Source organism: Ursus americanus, chromosome 25, assembly GCF_024610735.1.
Source record: "Ursus americanus isolate L20-20 chromosome 25, mUrsAme1.1.p, whole genome shotgun sequence".
Classification (NCBI taxonomy): Eukaryota; Metazoa; Chordata; class Mammalia; order Carnivora; family Ursidae; genus Ursus; species Ursus americanus.
The window spans coordinates 35,865,064-35,879,813 of record NC_142151.1 but is presented as its reverse complement, the minus strand read 5'-3'; the positions used below and the strand labels follow the sequence as shown (position 1 = coordinate 35,879,813).

General features: G+C 36.3%; 1 protein-coding gene across 3 annotated transcripts in view; it reads left to right on the top strand.

Moving 5' to 3' along the window:
- ADAMTS20 (ADAM metallopeptidase with thrombospondin type 1 motif 20) overlaps positions 1 to 14,750 on the top strand; it is a 176,838-nt gene that overhangs the window by 87,007 nt on the left and 75,081 nt on the right. For all 3 annotated transcript variants that reach the window (XM_087855784.1, XM_045801246.2, XM_087855783.1), the window contains 6 exons: positions 1,439 to 1,556; positions 3,841 to 3,936; positions 7,338 to 7,504; positions 7,656 to 7,785; positions 12,855 to 12,981; positions 14,527 to 14,737. In XM_087855784.1, coding sequence (XP_087711910.1) covers positions 1,439 to 1,556; positions 3,841 to 3,936; positions 7,338 to 7,504; positions 7,656 to 7,785; positions 12,855 to 12,981; positions 14,527 to 14,737 — 849 coding nt within the window. The remainder of the gene's footprint in view (positions 1 to 1,438; positions 1,557 to 3,840; positions 3,937 to 7,337; positions 7,505 to 7,655; positions 7,786 to 12,854; positions 12,982 to 14,526; positions 14,738 to 14,750) is intronic.

Below are 14,750 nucleotides of genomic sequence, written 5' to 3'. Positions count from 1 at the left end.
AGAATGCCCATGGAGGGTGTGAGGCTTGGGCCAGTTATTGAGGATGAATAGGTTTTAGAAAGGTGAGGAACTAAAGGACTGGTTGGACGTAGGGACTAACTATTAAATGCACCTTTTTGCTGAAGTCCTGGAGGTCCCTAGAAGGATTTGGAGCTGAGTGAGGGATGTGATTTGATCTGCATGTTAGAATCTTCAGAATATACTGGGTTAGGAGAGGATTCGAGATGGGTCGGCCGCTTCGGATTCTAGGTGAGAAGCAGATGAGACCCTACATTGAAGCACACACATTGCAGAAAGTGTTCTTAAAAATGGTGAGCTTGAGAACTAGGATAATGAACTCTGTCTAAAGAATACAAATGTAGTATTATGAACTCATTCTTTGGGTGAAGGTACCAATTTTCTTACCCAAACATCTATTACCAGTTACCTGGTGATAAAATGCTTTGCACTCAAAGGTCTAATGAGCTGTTCAAAGGAAAGGAAACAAGAGACAAGAAAAAGGGTCCTCAGTGGCCTGAAAAATTTAAGTTTTATCTAAATTAACAGCACAAAGCCCTATGCAATGAAAAACAATGATTATCTGAACTTGCAGATGCATATTACTTTCAGAAAATGTCTGGTTGAAGTTCATTTTGGATATATGCACATTTGTGTATAAAAGAATGAGGCTTATGAAATTTTCTTTACTGATCATGAAACTTCAGAGGAGTGTTCTAAAGAACTAAGAGTTATTGTAGTGTATCTGCATGGAGAACTGCACTTTTTTTTTTTTTTAAAGATTTTATTTATTTATTACAGAGATAGAGACAGCCAGCGAGAGAGGGAACACAAGCAGGGGGAGTGGGAGAGGAAGAAGCAGGCTCATAGCGGAGGAGCCTGATGTGGGGCTCGATCCCGGAACGCCGGGATCACACCCTGAGCCGAAGGCAGATGCTTTAACCGCCGTGCCACCCAGGCGCCCCTGCACTTGTTTTTTTAAGCCCCTGAACCAAACCATTCACTTTCAACCTTTATCCAATTATTCATTCTTTACAGAAACACAACTTATTAGGCTGTTTATTAATTGGAGAAATAAATTTTCAAGTGTACTCAATTTATTTCCAGAGTTCTAAGATCATAAGTTTAAAAATCATGAAAGACATCTTTTTGAAGTTATTTTAAATGTGTTACCTATATAATCATACTTTTTTGTCTCTTTGAATTACATTTCTTGAAAGAATGGCTTAAATGGACAGTGAACATAGGAATTATTGTCCATGTTTGTTACAATGCAGATTCCTAGTGTTTTACCTCCAAGGATATTTAATTCAGAAAATCTGGGAATCTGCCTTTTTTAAATGCCATCCCATGTGATTTTTGATGCAGGGGGTATGTGGAAGCACCATATTTATAATGAGTCACTTTTATAATACTGATTATAATCATTGTTATTTTGAAGCAAGCTGGCTGTGATCACGTGTTAAACTCCAAGGCAAAGAGAGACAAATGTGGAGTGTGTGGTGGGGATAACTCTTCATGCAGGACAATGGCAGGTGTCTTCAACAGTGCTCATTATGGTAAGCTGTGTATTTGTTTTTAATGTTTCCTTTTATTTGATATAATAATGGCATATATAATGAAGGCATAACAGTTTATTATTTTACCCTCTCTGTACCCTTAGTTCAAAATGATTAGTAAAAATTTCCTAAATATAAAAATCATAAATATAAAAAACAATATTTTATATTCTTAAATATAAAATATTATACCAGATGTATCCTTGAATTAATGAATTCATCTGATTCTTGAAAATACAAGTAGGTGCATTTATTAGAGTAATTCCGGGGCTATTTGACAATGATGTTTGAATAGTCCCTCAATTAATAGTGCCTTTATTGCTGTTCTTGTAATTTGATATGCATATATTTATGTTTTTTTTTTCAGGAAACTTGCTTTCAATTACTTTCATCATTTGAACCACTTTTTTCTATAACCTGTCTTATCTGCTGTGTTTCTTATTGCTATATTAAAAATGATTGAAGGTGAAGGATGAAGCCATTAAGTGTTGATTTGGAATTATTATATTTAGCTTTTCAGGAAGTATCTGGATTACGTATATAACTGATATTTGTCCATGATTTCATTGTTCTTTAAAATTGTTATGAGAATATATCAGATATTTTCTCTTCTGAGTCTTTTCTGGGAAAACCTTTTCCTTTTTATAGTAACAAATGTAGTCCTTTAGAACTTTGCTTGCAAAATGAAAAATGTATTTTTTACAGTTTTATTGTCAGGCTTAAATTATGTTCACATGTGTTTGAACAGTGTTGTTAGTATGAATTGCTTCAATTAAAGCAGTATAATTTAAAACACTAAATTTATATTTTTATTTGTATCAGAAGTATAGTACATCTTCTACTTTGATGCTTATGAATCTTAGTTACTAGATATGACATTATTTTTGTAGTTAGGATTCATTATTTCACGGGAGCCATACACATTTGATCCCTTGTTAAAACCAATGGCACATTTATGTAAGTTTGGGCTGTGTTCACTGAAAAACAATTTTTTTCTATTTAAAACCACATCTGCCAAAATAGGATCAAATATATAACCTTGCCAAAATTGTATTATGAATTAATCAGTTTGCAAATGAAAAAAGATATTAAACTCATTTGTACAGAGTAGCATTTGTCACATTTCTGCCCCCTGGTGGTAGCGTTTGTCTTTCACATTTGTGATGCCTAGGAATTGCTTTCTTCAAAAACCGTAACTGCAATGACATAAATAGGTAGTAGGAATATTTTATAGTGAAAAAACCATAAATTAAAATTATTCTTATAGATGGGTTACAGCCAATACGCATATAGTGTATGCAGAATCAGCAGACCATTTATCACTTTGTATTTAAAATGTAATACCTTAAACGGATATAAATAAAAGCACTCTAAAAATATACAAGGTAATCTCACATCAGGGCTGCAAATTTAATCTTTTTAAAAACTTCCTCTTAATTTCATCCCATATTTATCAAAATTTGTGTATGAGAAAAATTCATACAACTCCTTTTACTCGTGTATTGAAGGAAAAACGAATAAGGAAAAGGAAGAACTTAGAATAATCTCTAGAGCAAAATTAATTGCTGACTTAAAATCTGAGACTATTTGGAAAACTATGTAATGAGTGTTGTGTAGGGAAAACATTTTTTTTTTAATATGTAGTATTCATCTTTCGAGCACTGCCTGTGTTGTTGAATTTTGTCTCATATAATAGAAATATTTTCATTTCCTTCACATGAACGTTTTATTTTTCTCATGACAATTTGTTAGTAGACTTTTGAAAGTAATGTAAAATTTTGGGGGTAGCTATAGGAATTCCTGCTTACACTAGAAACTAAAAACTTAAAAAATGTTAAGTTTTGTTATTTTGCTGTTCACTGAATCTCTGTGTAAACGTAATGCAATGACCAGCTCTTTTGATATCTTTTGGACTGGTGATTAACATTCGAGATTCTCTATTTTTTCCCCACTGGGAAATATAAAATCTAAAAGTATTAGTGTTAAATTTAAAAATGAGTGTGTTCCAAATATCTCAGAAACTATACTATTAACTCCATTCTCATTCTATGTTCAGAATTTTGTAAGAAAAAAGTGTACCTTAAGGATCCCAAACTATTTCTAGACAATCATTTTTTCTCAATCCTTAGTAATTGTGTAATGCATTAATTCAAAAAGAGTAAACACTGTATCATTTTTCAAAGGTAAAATTAAGTCTGTGCTGTTCATGTTTTCAGTTATTCAGCTATCATAGCCTCTGGGCCATCAGCTTATGAAAGTTAACATGTATAAAATTATATTTCAGGTTATAATGTTGTTGTCAAGATTCCCACAGGAGCAACAAACATTGATATTCTTCAGCACAGCTATTCTGGAAAACCAGAAGATGACAATTACCTTGGTAAACATTTCTAGTAAACAACAAATATGTGATTCGTGTGCAATTTCGCGGAGTCTGCGGTTGATCTAAATTCTTAGAAGGCAAGAAGAGTCCCTTGAACAAACATGCATTTCAGTTCACACTGAGCTTAAATCATCTTGACTTCCTATACATGTTTTCCTCTTGAGTTATATGCTATATCTTATTTTAAAAACATTGAACAAAATTCTGAAAATTTTGCTTCTTCCCCATAAGAGTGTTTTAAATAACCAAAGGTTATATTCAGGTAAAGTTGCATGTATATTTAGAAGAAAATTCTTTTCTTTTTATCTAAAATTAATTATAGACTTCTTTATGGTTAAATGTTCTTTAAAGAATTTTATTGTTTTTACTGTGTATCAAAAGTACTTAAATATAGACTTAAACACTTATGATTTCGCTCATGTAGAATTTAAAAAACAAAACAGATGAACAGAGGGGAAGGGGGAAAAAAGGGGAAGCAAAACCATGAGACTTAACTATAGAGAACAAACTGAGGATTGTGGGAGGGGGAGGGGGGATGGGCTGAATGGGTGATGGGCATTAAGGAGGGCACTTGTGATGAGCACTGAGTGTTGTTTGTAAATGATGAATCACTGAATTCTCCTGAAATCAACATTACATTATATGTTAATTCACTAGAATTTAAATAAAAACCTGAAACAAAATGCTTAAGTTAAAGCAAGACAAAAAAAACAGTTGATTTCAGATTTTTAAATGTTATTGAATATAGCCCCAGTGTATGGTCCTTTAGGTACTTCTAGGGTACAGGCTTCTTTTATGTTTATTTTTAGAAATTAGCTTTTAGCCTTAAAAAAAATTTCACTTAGGCCCAAAGATGAAAAGAATGCTTTACAAACCTTTCCTTCTGTCTCGAAAATAACTTAGTATTGACTTTATCAGCAACTCACCAAGCTGGACTAGGGGGTGGTATAGAGCTGATATTGAAAATACCTGCTTCATATTAATGTGAAATATTGGCCCAAGTTATCAATGCTCTTAAGTGGGGAATCTGAATCTATAATGAACAGCTTATCACAAGACTTAAATTTGACATTATAAGGTCAAATGCAAAGGGCACAAGTGCTTCAGGGATGCAGAGTTTCCTTTTGAGATGATGAAAAGTTTTAGAAACTAGTTAGAGGTAGTTGTTGTATAACGTGAATATCTAAATGCCATTGAATTCACTTTAAAATGGTTCATTTTATGTTATGTCAATTTCCCCTTTATAAAAAAAAGCAGAATATATTTCTCAAAATCAGATGTAAATATTTTGATATATTTTCCTTTTACATCTTGTTGCAGTTCTTTTTTTTTTTTTTTTTGCCAAAAATATTACCTGGGCGCATATATGTAGATATATGCAACCATATCGTACGTATTTAACATGTTGTTCTTAGGTTCCAAATGTAGATATTTATGTCTTCCTAGGAATGGACAACAGGTTCTGCCCAAGTTTAAAAATTAGAAATGTTTACCAATAAGGTATCAATATACTTTGTAAAAGAGGTACTCATGGAACTATCAAAGTCTAGCTTGAGCAAATACGTGAAATTATTAGAAGGGATTTGTAAACACTTATATTTATGAAATTGGCTTTGGTAACCAAAAGCAGTGAAATGTATATATTTTTTCTCATAAAGTTTTATTTCTCTTAATTATAACTAATAGCTCCTTCAATAGACCTATCCACTTTTGATAAAGTACAGATTCTTTAGAGGAATTCTCATTTTATAGGATAAATATAGAATTTTATTGGTTTTTGATTGAACTCAGGGTAACATGAAAACACAGTCCATACAGACACAGAAATGCCAAATTTGGCAATAACCCTTTCGAGATTGCTTTTTCCAAGGGTGTAGTTTTTATTATTTATTTATATAAAGTTTTTATTTATTTATTTTTATTATAAAGTTTATTATATTTATTTATTATAAATAAATTTATATTTATTATAAATATTTTATTTATTTATTATATTTATTATATAATTATTTATTATAAAGTTTAGCACTAGGTAACTTGTATGCTTTGGATGTGGAGTTCCCTGGAAGGCCAAACAAATGTTTTCCAAAAAGGTTGTTTTTCCACTGAAAAATATATAAGGAAGCAAAATAGTATTTGGTTAGTACAGAATTTTCATTAGCATAACACTTCAAATATTGTATATCCTCTCGAAAATTAAATGCACAGTGCTTTACAACTTACTTTTACAAACATTTTCCAAATTTGATTGTGATTTAAAAAACTGATTTAAAAGTAGGAATATCTGTGCGCGCTACAGTTAGGAAACTAAGCAAGTGGTTTGTCCAAGATCACGTAGGAATTAATTGGAACAGCTTGAATTTATTTTTTTTAATTTATTTTTATTTTTTTTTAAAGATTTTATTTATTTATTTGACAGAGATAGAGACAGCCAGCGAGAGAGGGAACACAAGCAGGGGAAGTGGGAGAGGAAGAAGCAGGCTCATAGCAGAGGAGCCTGATGTGGGGCTCGATCCCATAACGCCGGGATCACGCCCTGAGCCGAAGGCAGACGCTTAACCGCTATGCCACCCAGGCGCCCCGAAACAGCTTGAATTTAAACCCATTATTCTAACACCAATTTAATTTCATTTTACTACCCCACTACTGTGGACACCGTGTGATTTTATATTTTAAAAGGAAATTATTGTGAGTGCATACTAGGTTATTTTATGTATTTATACATAAAATTTTATACATGATATGTATGTATTTTATATTATATAGCATATAAGTATACACAAATGCATATTTGACAGGCTTATATTAACATGTCAATGGGAATGAGAACAAGGGGCCGGAAGGGAGAGAGAGGAGTATTCTGGAAAGCAGTCATTCAATGTATGTCAATAGTGATAGAGTACTTCTCCATGAAAAAAATCCAGACATTTATACGGAGAATCGTATGGTCATTGCATAGCTCCTTAGAATATTGACCCCTAGAATTTTATAGCTTTGTACATTTTTTTCCAAGAGAAGCATAAATGGAACATTGCAGCAATCTGGGTGGTGGTCTTTTCCTGGTGGTCTTTGATGACCAGGACTGATTGAGCTGATGTGTCCTGGGCTCTCTGATTTCTGTTTTTCCTCATCTTGTATGTCACTCCTGAAGCTGCAGGCCTCTTGAAAGTTGACATTCTCTGAAAAGTATAGGGTAAATTTAAGATCTTTAGCTGATAATGCAGTAGCTTCCCTTTGTATGGATTAGATAACACATTGTAGTAAAATACAGTTTATTTCCTCAAAATTAATTTATATTTACAGTAATTTCAGAAAAGGATTTGCATTTTAAAAGTTAAAATACTTTTTGTATTGTTGACTGTACTGTTTTACTATTCATAAATACTATTCTTTTACAGCATTATCTGACACTCAAGGGAATTTTCTTTTGAATGGGAATTTTGTCGTAAGTATGTCAAAGAAAGAAATCAACATACAAGGAGCTATTTTTGAATACAGTGGTTCAAACAGCTCAATTGAAAGAATTAATAGTACTGATCGGCTGGAAGAAGAAGTTGTTTTGCAGGTAAATTCTCAGGAGTCATTAATAAGACTTAGTTTTAATCCTATTAGTAAACTGATGGTTAAGGGCTTTGCATTTATTAAACATCAAAATGATGTCTTTGAAGAATATCTTTTTATGAATTAATCATATGCTCCTGTGTATTTCTATTGAGGTTTTGTGTGTGGGTAATTTGTACAACCCTGATGTACGATATTCCTTCAACATACCCGTGGAAGAGAAGAGCGACCTATTCACGTGGGATCCATATGGACCGTGGCAAGATTGTACCAAGATGTGTCAAGGTACACTGGTATTAAGTAAAAGAGAAGTTGGCCTGTGCATGCTGGTATAACTTGGAGTACTTTTGGGGCAGTCTGCCTGTGGAGTCCTCCAGCTGTCTACACACACACACACGTCACCACACCAACATACAGAGGTTTCCTACCCTTTTTCTTCTACTTTTCTCCCCATTCTTTCTGATACTTAACAGCCTCATTTATCTCTCCCCTTTCCAACATTCTCTATTACTGCTTTTATTCTCTCATTCTTTCTTAGAGTTAGAAGAAGCTTCTCTAACTTACATAGTAATCCACCCCCACCCCAGCTTATTGGCGGGGGATACATTCCAAGACCCCAAGTGGATGCCTGAAACTGTGGATAGTATCAAACTCCATTATGTACTGTGTTTTTCCTATACATACGTATTATGATAAAGTTTATAAATTAGGCGCAGTAAGAGATTGACAATAACTGATAATAAAATCAAACAATTATAACAATATGCAGTTGGCCCTTGAATAATACAGGGCTTAGGAGTGCCAACACCCCATGTAGTGAAAATTTTAACACATAGGGGCGCCTTGGGAGGCTTAGTTAAGCGGCTGCCTTCGGCTTAGGTCATGATCCTGGAGTCCCATCTCCTTGCTCAGTGGGGAATCTGCTTCTCCCTCTCCCTCGCTCCTCCCCCTGTTCACGTGCTCTCACTCGCTCACTCTCTCAAATAAATAACTTTTTTTTTTAAGATTTTATTTATTTATTTGACAGGATAGAGACAGCCAGCGAGAGAGGGAACACAAGCAGGGGGAGTGGGAGAGGAAGAAGCAGGCTCATAGCGGAGGAGCCTGATGTGGGGCTCGATCCCACAACGCCGGGATCACACCCTGAGCCGAAGGCAGACGCTTAACCGCTGTGCCACGCAGGCGCCCCCAAATAAATAACTCTTTAAACAAAATTCACGTAAACTTTAGACTCCCCAACAACTTAATTCTAATAGCCTACCTTTGACTGGAAGCCTTACCGATAACAAGTAGTTAACACATATTTTGTATGGTATATGTATTAAGTACTGTAGTTTTACAGTAAAACAAGGTAGGGAAAAAATATTAAGAAAATCAGAAGACAAAATACATTTATGGTCCTGTAGTGTATTTATCAAAAAAACCATGTGTGAGCAGACCTGCACAGTTCACATGCATGCCATTGAAGGGTCACCTGTACTTAATAAAAGTTCTGTGAATGTGGTCTCTTTCAAAATTTATTGTACTGTCCTCACCCTTCTTGTGATGATGTGAGGTGATAAAATGCCCATGCGATGAGATGGAGCATGGTGAATTCTGTAGGCTTTGTGACAGCGTTAGGCTTTATTGACCTTCAGACGGTGCATTAGAAAGTGGATAATTTTCTGGACCGTGGTCGATGCAGGTAATGGAGACCACAGAAAGCAAAACCACAGATGAGGGGGTACTAATGTATACTCTTTCCCAATGAAATAAGTGTTCTCTCACCCGCTCCCCTCCATATACTTTCCCAGTAACATATCTCCTCCTTTCAGTATTGGGGTATCTGACATCCTTTCATTCTTTTATTTTCCTTCCATGACCACAAGAAAATACATGTACTGTTGGCATGAATAACTGAAAGGAGCATGGCAGGAAATGGAAAAGCAGGGACATTTATGGTAGTGAAAGAAAACGAAGAGACTGGAGTCTTTGGGAAATATGTAATTATGGATACTTAATTGTGTAATACTTTTCAAATCAGTAAGTTTGAGGGACTACTTAGTTTTTAATTAAGACCTCAATTGTGCATTCAAGTTTTAAATTGTAGTGGATAAAACCAACATGAGTAGATTTTCTTGGCATAGGAAGTAAGTGCAATGCTACAGGCATGAACAGAGAACCACAGAAAAGATGGAGCAGTTTGTGAGGAGATTCAATCTGAAGGTACAGGGGAGTTTGGTGCAATGGAAAGTAATTCTCATGGGGACTGGAGAAAAGTTTTGGGAATTAGGGGAGCAGTGGTCCAGAGGAGAGGGTGCTTAGAACTATAGAAATGAGCTGAAATAAGGTGGGTAGCCAGAGGCAGTGACCATGGGTGATGGGAATGTGAAGGACAGAATAACAAACTGACCTCAAGGTCCAAAGAAATCATGGTGTCCCATTCAGAAAAAAAACACAGGCTTGGTCCTGTGATGTTGGGATAGTGGTGCTCAGAATGCTTGCATGGCAGCAGATGTTTTCATGGGGACAGTCTCTCTGGAGGGAGGCTGCTATAGATGGTGCAAGACCAACTGGCATAAATACCGGAAGGAGGAACAAAGTTTTGGTAACGGAGAAGAAATTCATTTGACAGAAGAACCCTAGACATGCCTTACAAAGGGAATGGAGATTTTGGGAGCAGGGAGCAGCGTTCCAGCACTGAGTGGGTACACTGGTCTGGGGCAGTGGATATGGGGAGCTAGGAACAAATCCCAACATTAGGTGAGTGAAGGAACATGCAAAAATGTGGGGAACACACAAAGTAAAGAATAGCAAGATCCAAATAGAAGGTTGGACGTGACCTGATGAAATGGTTTGGGTGTCTGAGCCAGAAAGAGATCTCTTAAACAATTCTGGGCTGGAGGGGAAAAAACTATTCGTTCAGTTGCCACATAGTATACTATGATTATATTCCTTCTTTGTGCGTCACTTTTTAGTTTCTCTAGAAGGAAATTCCCTCAGGAGCACCTGGGTGGCTCAGTTGAGCATCCCAGTCTTGATTTCAGTGCAGACCATGGTCTCATGGGTCCTGAGATCGAGCCCCTCATCAGGCTCCGCTGTGAGCATGGAGCCAGTTTAAGATTCTCTCTTTCCCTCTGCCCCTCCCCCACCCTGCGTGTGTGCACGTGCACTCTCTAAAAAAATAAAAAATGGAATTCCCTCAGTTTTGTTATTCTGTGTACTGAATGTAACGAGTTCCCAAACTTTGTTGTCGTTAAGATTTTATTTATTTGAGAGAGATGACAACAGAGAACAAAAACAGGGAAGGAGAGGGGGAAGCAGGCTCCCTGCTGAGTAGGGAGCCCACGTGGGGCTCTATCCCAGGACCCTGGCATCATGACCTGAGCCGAAGGCAAACGCTTCCCGGCTAAGCCACACAGGTGCCTCATGAGTTCCCCAAATTTTGAGAGCTATAAATTTTATCTTAATATTTTCGAGTGCATTATCTATCGGTTTCAATTTTCTTTTACTTTTTAATCAGTCTGCTGGTAATACGACCCTCTTTTCTCTTGCTCTAATTTGGTTTTGTTGCTTTTAGTCCTTTTACAAGGCTGTCATCTTGAACTTCCCCTTCATTATTGTTCTGGGGATTCTCTTCTGTGTTGGATTCCCTGTTTCCTCAGTACCATGAATTCCTCTTTCTACTTCCCCCACTGGTGGAATATACCCCTCAGGATATTCCTGAGAAAGAGAGGTAGTTTTTTGAGACCTTTCATATCCAAAAATGGCATTATTCTACTCTCACATTCTATTTCTATTGACTAGAAGGGTAGGAGTCTAACTATGCTTCATAAATACTTTTCAGTCCATTATCCAGCCTACCCTTCACACATTCATCTCTTCAGCAGAACCTGGTGTTTTCAACCCTGGGATTTTCTTGGATTCTATGGCCCGAATGGTTTATTATTCACTTGTTTCCTCCACAGGCTTAAGTTTCAGCTTCCTGGGCTCTGTTAGTTATTTCCATCCACTTTTCATATTCAATATTTCCTTTTCTCGCCTACTGTGTTTCCTTTTTTTATTCTTTTTGTTCTTTTAGGTTTATTCCTTTTCAGAATTCCTTATGGTTTTTTTCAGATGGTATTTAGGAAGGAGCAAAGATAAACAGGCATGTTCATGTTTAGCAGTTGGACTTTGACGAAACAGAAACTTGATCATGTCACGGACTGCTTAAATTTTTTCCTGTCTCCTTATTGCAGAAAGTGTAAAGTTTTGTCTACTCTGGCCCATTATAATCACTTCTTAGTTTTGCTTTCACTGTGGTTATGTTGCATACAACCAACCAGCCAATCTCAGTGGCTTTGAAAGACAAAGGTTTATTTCTTGGTCCCACGAAGTTTTAGCTGCTAATTGACTATGACTCTTCTCAGCTTGGTATCTGCATCCGTGTCATTTAAAAAAAAAAACAACTATTTTTTTAGAGCAGTTTTGGGTTTATAGAAAAATTGAGCAGAAGGTACAGAAAATTCACACGTTCGTCTTTCACCTCCCCCCCCTCCTGTTGCCCTTTTAACATCTTGAATTAGGCACATTTGTTACACTTGATGCATTATTAACTACAGTCCATAGTTTACATTAGGGTTCACTCTTTGTGTTATACATCTTATGGGTTTTGACAAATGTTTAATTGCACGTATCTACTATTACAGTATCATGCAGAATACTTTCACTGCCCTAAAAATCCCTCCCTCTATGCCGCCTCAAACCTGACAACCAACGATCTTTTTAAAGTCTGTGTCTTTTCCATTCATGATTCCAGGCTGAAAGATCAACCCCATCTGGGAAAGGCTGTTTTAGAGACAAGGGAAAAGGAAAGTGAGCTGGGCAGAAGTATATAGTGGCTTTTAGAGCTTTTTAGAAATGGAAAGAGTCACATCCTTTTGCAGTTGGTTGGCATAAGCCCAGTCAGTGAACTGGGAAGTATATTCCTCTCATGGGAAATTATAGTAACATTGTAGTAAGTAGAGATATGCAATTCTCTAATGAGGAAAAGGGAAGCAAATAGGGAATAAATAATGTAGTACATAGCATCAGTGCCAACCCTGACGACTCAGTTCTCCACTAACCACTCCAGCCAGCTCTAATGCATTTCTTTCTATTCCATATCTGGCCCACCCTCTTTTTGTGTCTTTACTAAGCAAACTTCTCAATCTTTCAGGATTCAGCTTGCTTACTCCAGAAAGTCATTCCTGACTATATTAATACCCTCGTCTACCCTGTATCCTGTGTTGGAATTTTTTTGCTTTCTTAGCTGAATCCTTTCAGCTATTAGCAGAAGTAAATAATTCTAGAACATCTACTTAAAAAGGACTTTCTTTTTGACTTTGGCGAAGGTCTTCGCAGAAGAAAAATTACCTGCATCCGGAAGAGTGATCACATGGTAGTGTCTGATCAAAGTTGCGACCACTTACCACTTCCATTGTTTGTGACCGAAAGGTGCAATACAGACTGTGAACTAAGGTAAAAGAAAAACGTATGATGTAAACAGTGTATGTATAATGTAACCAGGTTAAATCAATAAGTGAGATAAGATGGAAAGCATTTAGTACAGAGCCTGCTCAGATGGACGTGCAATTAATGTCTATCCTGTGTCCCTGCTAGTATAAAATTTCAGGCTCACTAATTTATTGTGAAACTTGGGAACTGATTTGAATGTTTGTTCATAGTATTTGATGAATACCAGTATATAGGCCTCAAAATTTTATGTAAGAAATGGATACAAATTTGTAAAATATGTGGGCAAACTCTAATCTTAAAATCCATGGTTTAAAGATCTGAAACAATAAATTTTGTAGAATGTGGAATGTTGTGTAATTCCCTGTGAACTTACGAACCAATAAACTTTAAAAGTTTGAGGATTAAAGAATCAGTAGATTGGTTTCTCGATCTTATCAATTTTTGTCCATTAAACATCAAGAAACATCTAGATTATGGAGCAGGGAAATATCCACTTTTAAATTACCAGTCTTTTGGTGGGGTTTGTGGGGGCGGGGGGCGGAAATTGGTCTTCAAGCAAAGCTCAGAACAACCCCGTCTAGTGAGTTACCATTAACATTCAGGGATGGCCAGAACCTCTCATTCAGCAAGGAAGAGGATTTTTATATACTTATGTTGTTTGAAGGCTTAATGGAAGAGCTGCTTGAGTAAGTCTCATCCACTTATTGCCGTGGAGTGAAGCACAATGAAATCCTCCAGATGCTATTGGGAATTGAAACAAACTCTGTGAATTCTATGCTCTGTTACACTGTTGCACTCCTATTGTTTGATAGATTGCTAGACTATAATTGGGATAATTTGGCAAAAACCAGAAGATTTTTACTTGCAGAAAAAAATGTTTTCTCTGAAAACGTATCTAAAAATAGATTACAAGAATGAGAAAATGTGATAGGCTTTACAAAAACCTAGTTTGCCAACTTTTGAAGTCTTGGTCTTATTGGTAGAGTCGGATTCCCAGGTATTTCCTGATCATGAAATACTTTAGTGTGGTTGCATAGAGATACTACCTGATTGTGAGTCAGATATATTCGGTCTTGTATCTGCCACTAAGTAATTAGGTAATCTTGATCTAAAGCAGTTGTTTTCAAAGCCTTTTGGGAAAGCGTGGGGTCCCTTGGACCCACCTCCAAAGGCACCACCAAATGCCAGAGCAAAGTCACTAGGTAGAATGCTGCCTATCTCCAGCTTTAACCAGACCACCTCCATTTTTATATATTTGGAGAGCAAGTTAGATTTTATTTTAGGGGGGAGAATGATTTCTAATGGAAGTCAAGCATTTATATCATGTGAACACACATCTCTGGGCCTCATTTTCTTATCTATAGAAATGAAAGTTTGGGCTTATGTCAGAATTTTTCATCTAATGATATATCAAGTATTTTCAGGTGGCTTGTCGATCAGTTCTAACAGAATTTTCAAAACTGAATCGTACGCATGAATTTCTCTGAATCCATTTTTTAAAATTGCATTAATTGGCATCCCTAAGTGTAATAGCATCCTTTTTTCTAGGTGGCATATCATTGGCAAAAGTGAATGTTCATCCCATTGTGGTCGAGGATATAGGTCCTTGGATGTCCACTGCATGAAGTATTCCGTTCATAAAGGACAGACTGTTCCCGTAGATGACCGCTACTGTGGTGACCAACTTAAACCTCCCACACGAGAGCCCTGCCATGGTGACTGTGTCTTAACAAGGTGGCATTATTCAGAATGGTCCCAGGTACGAATAACCA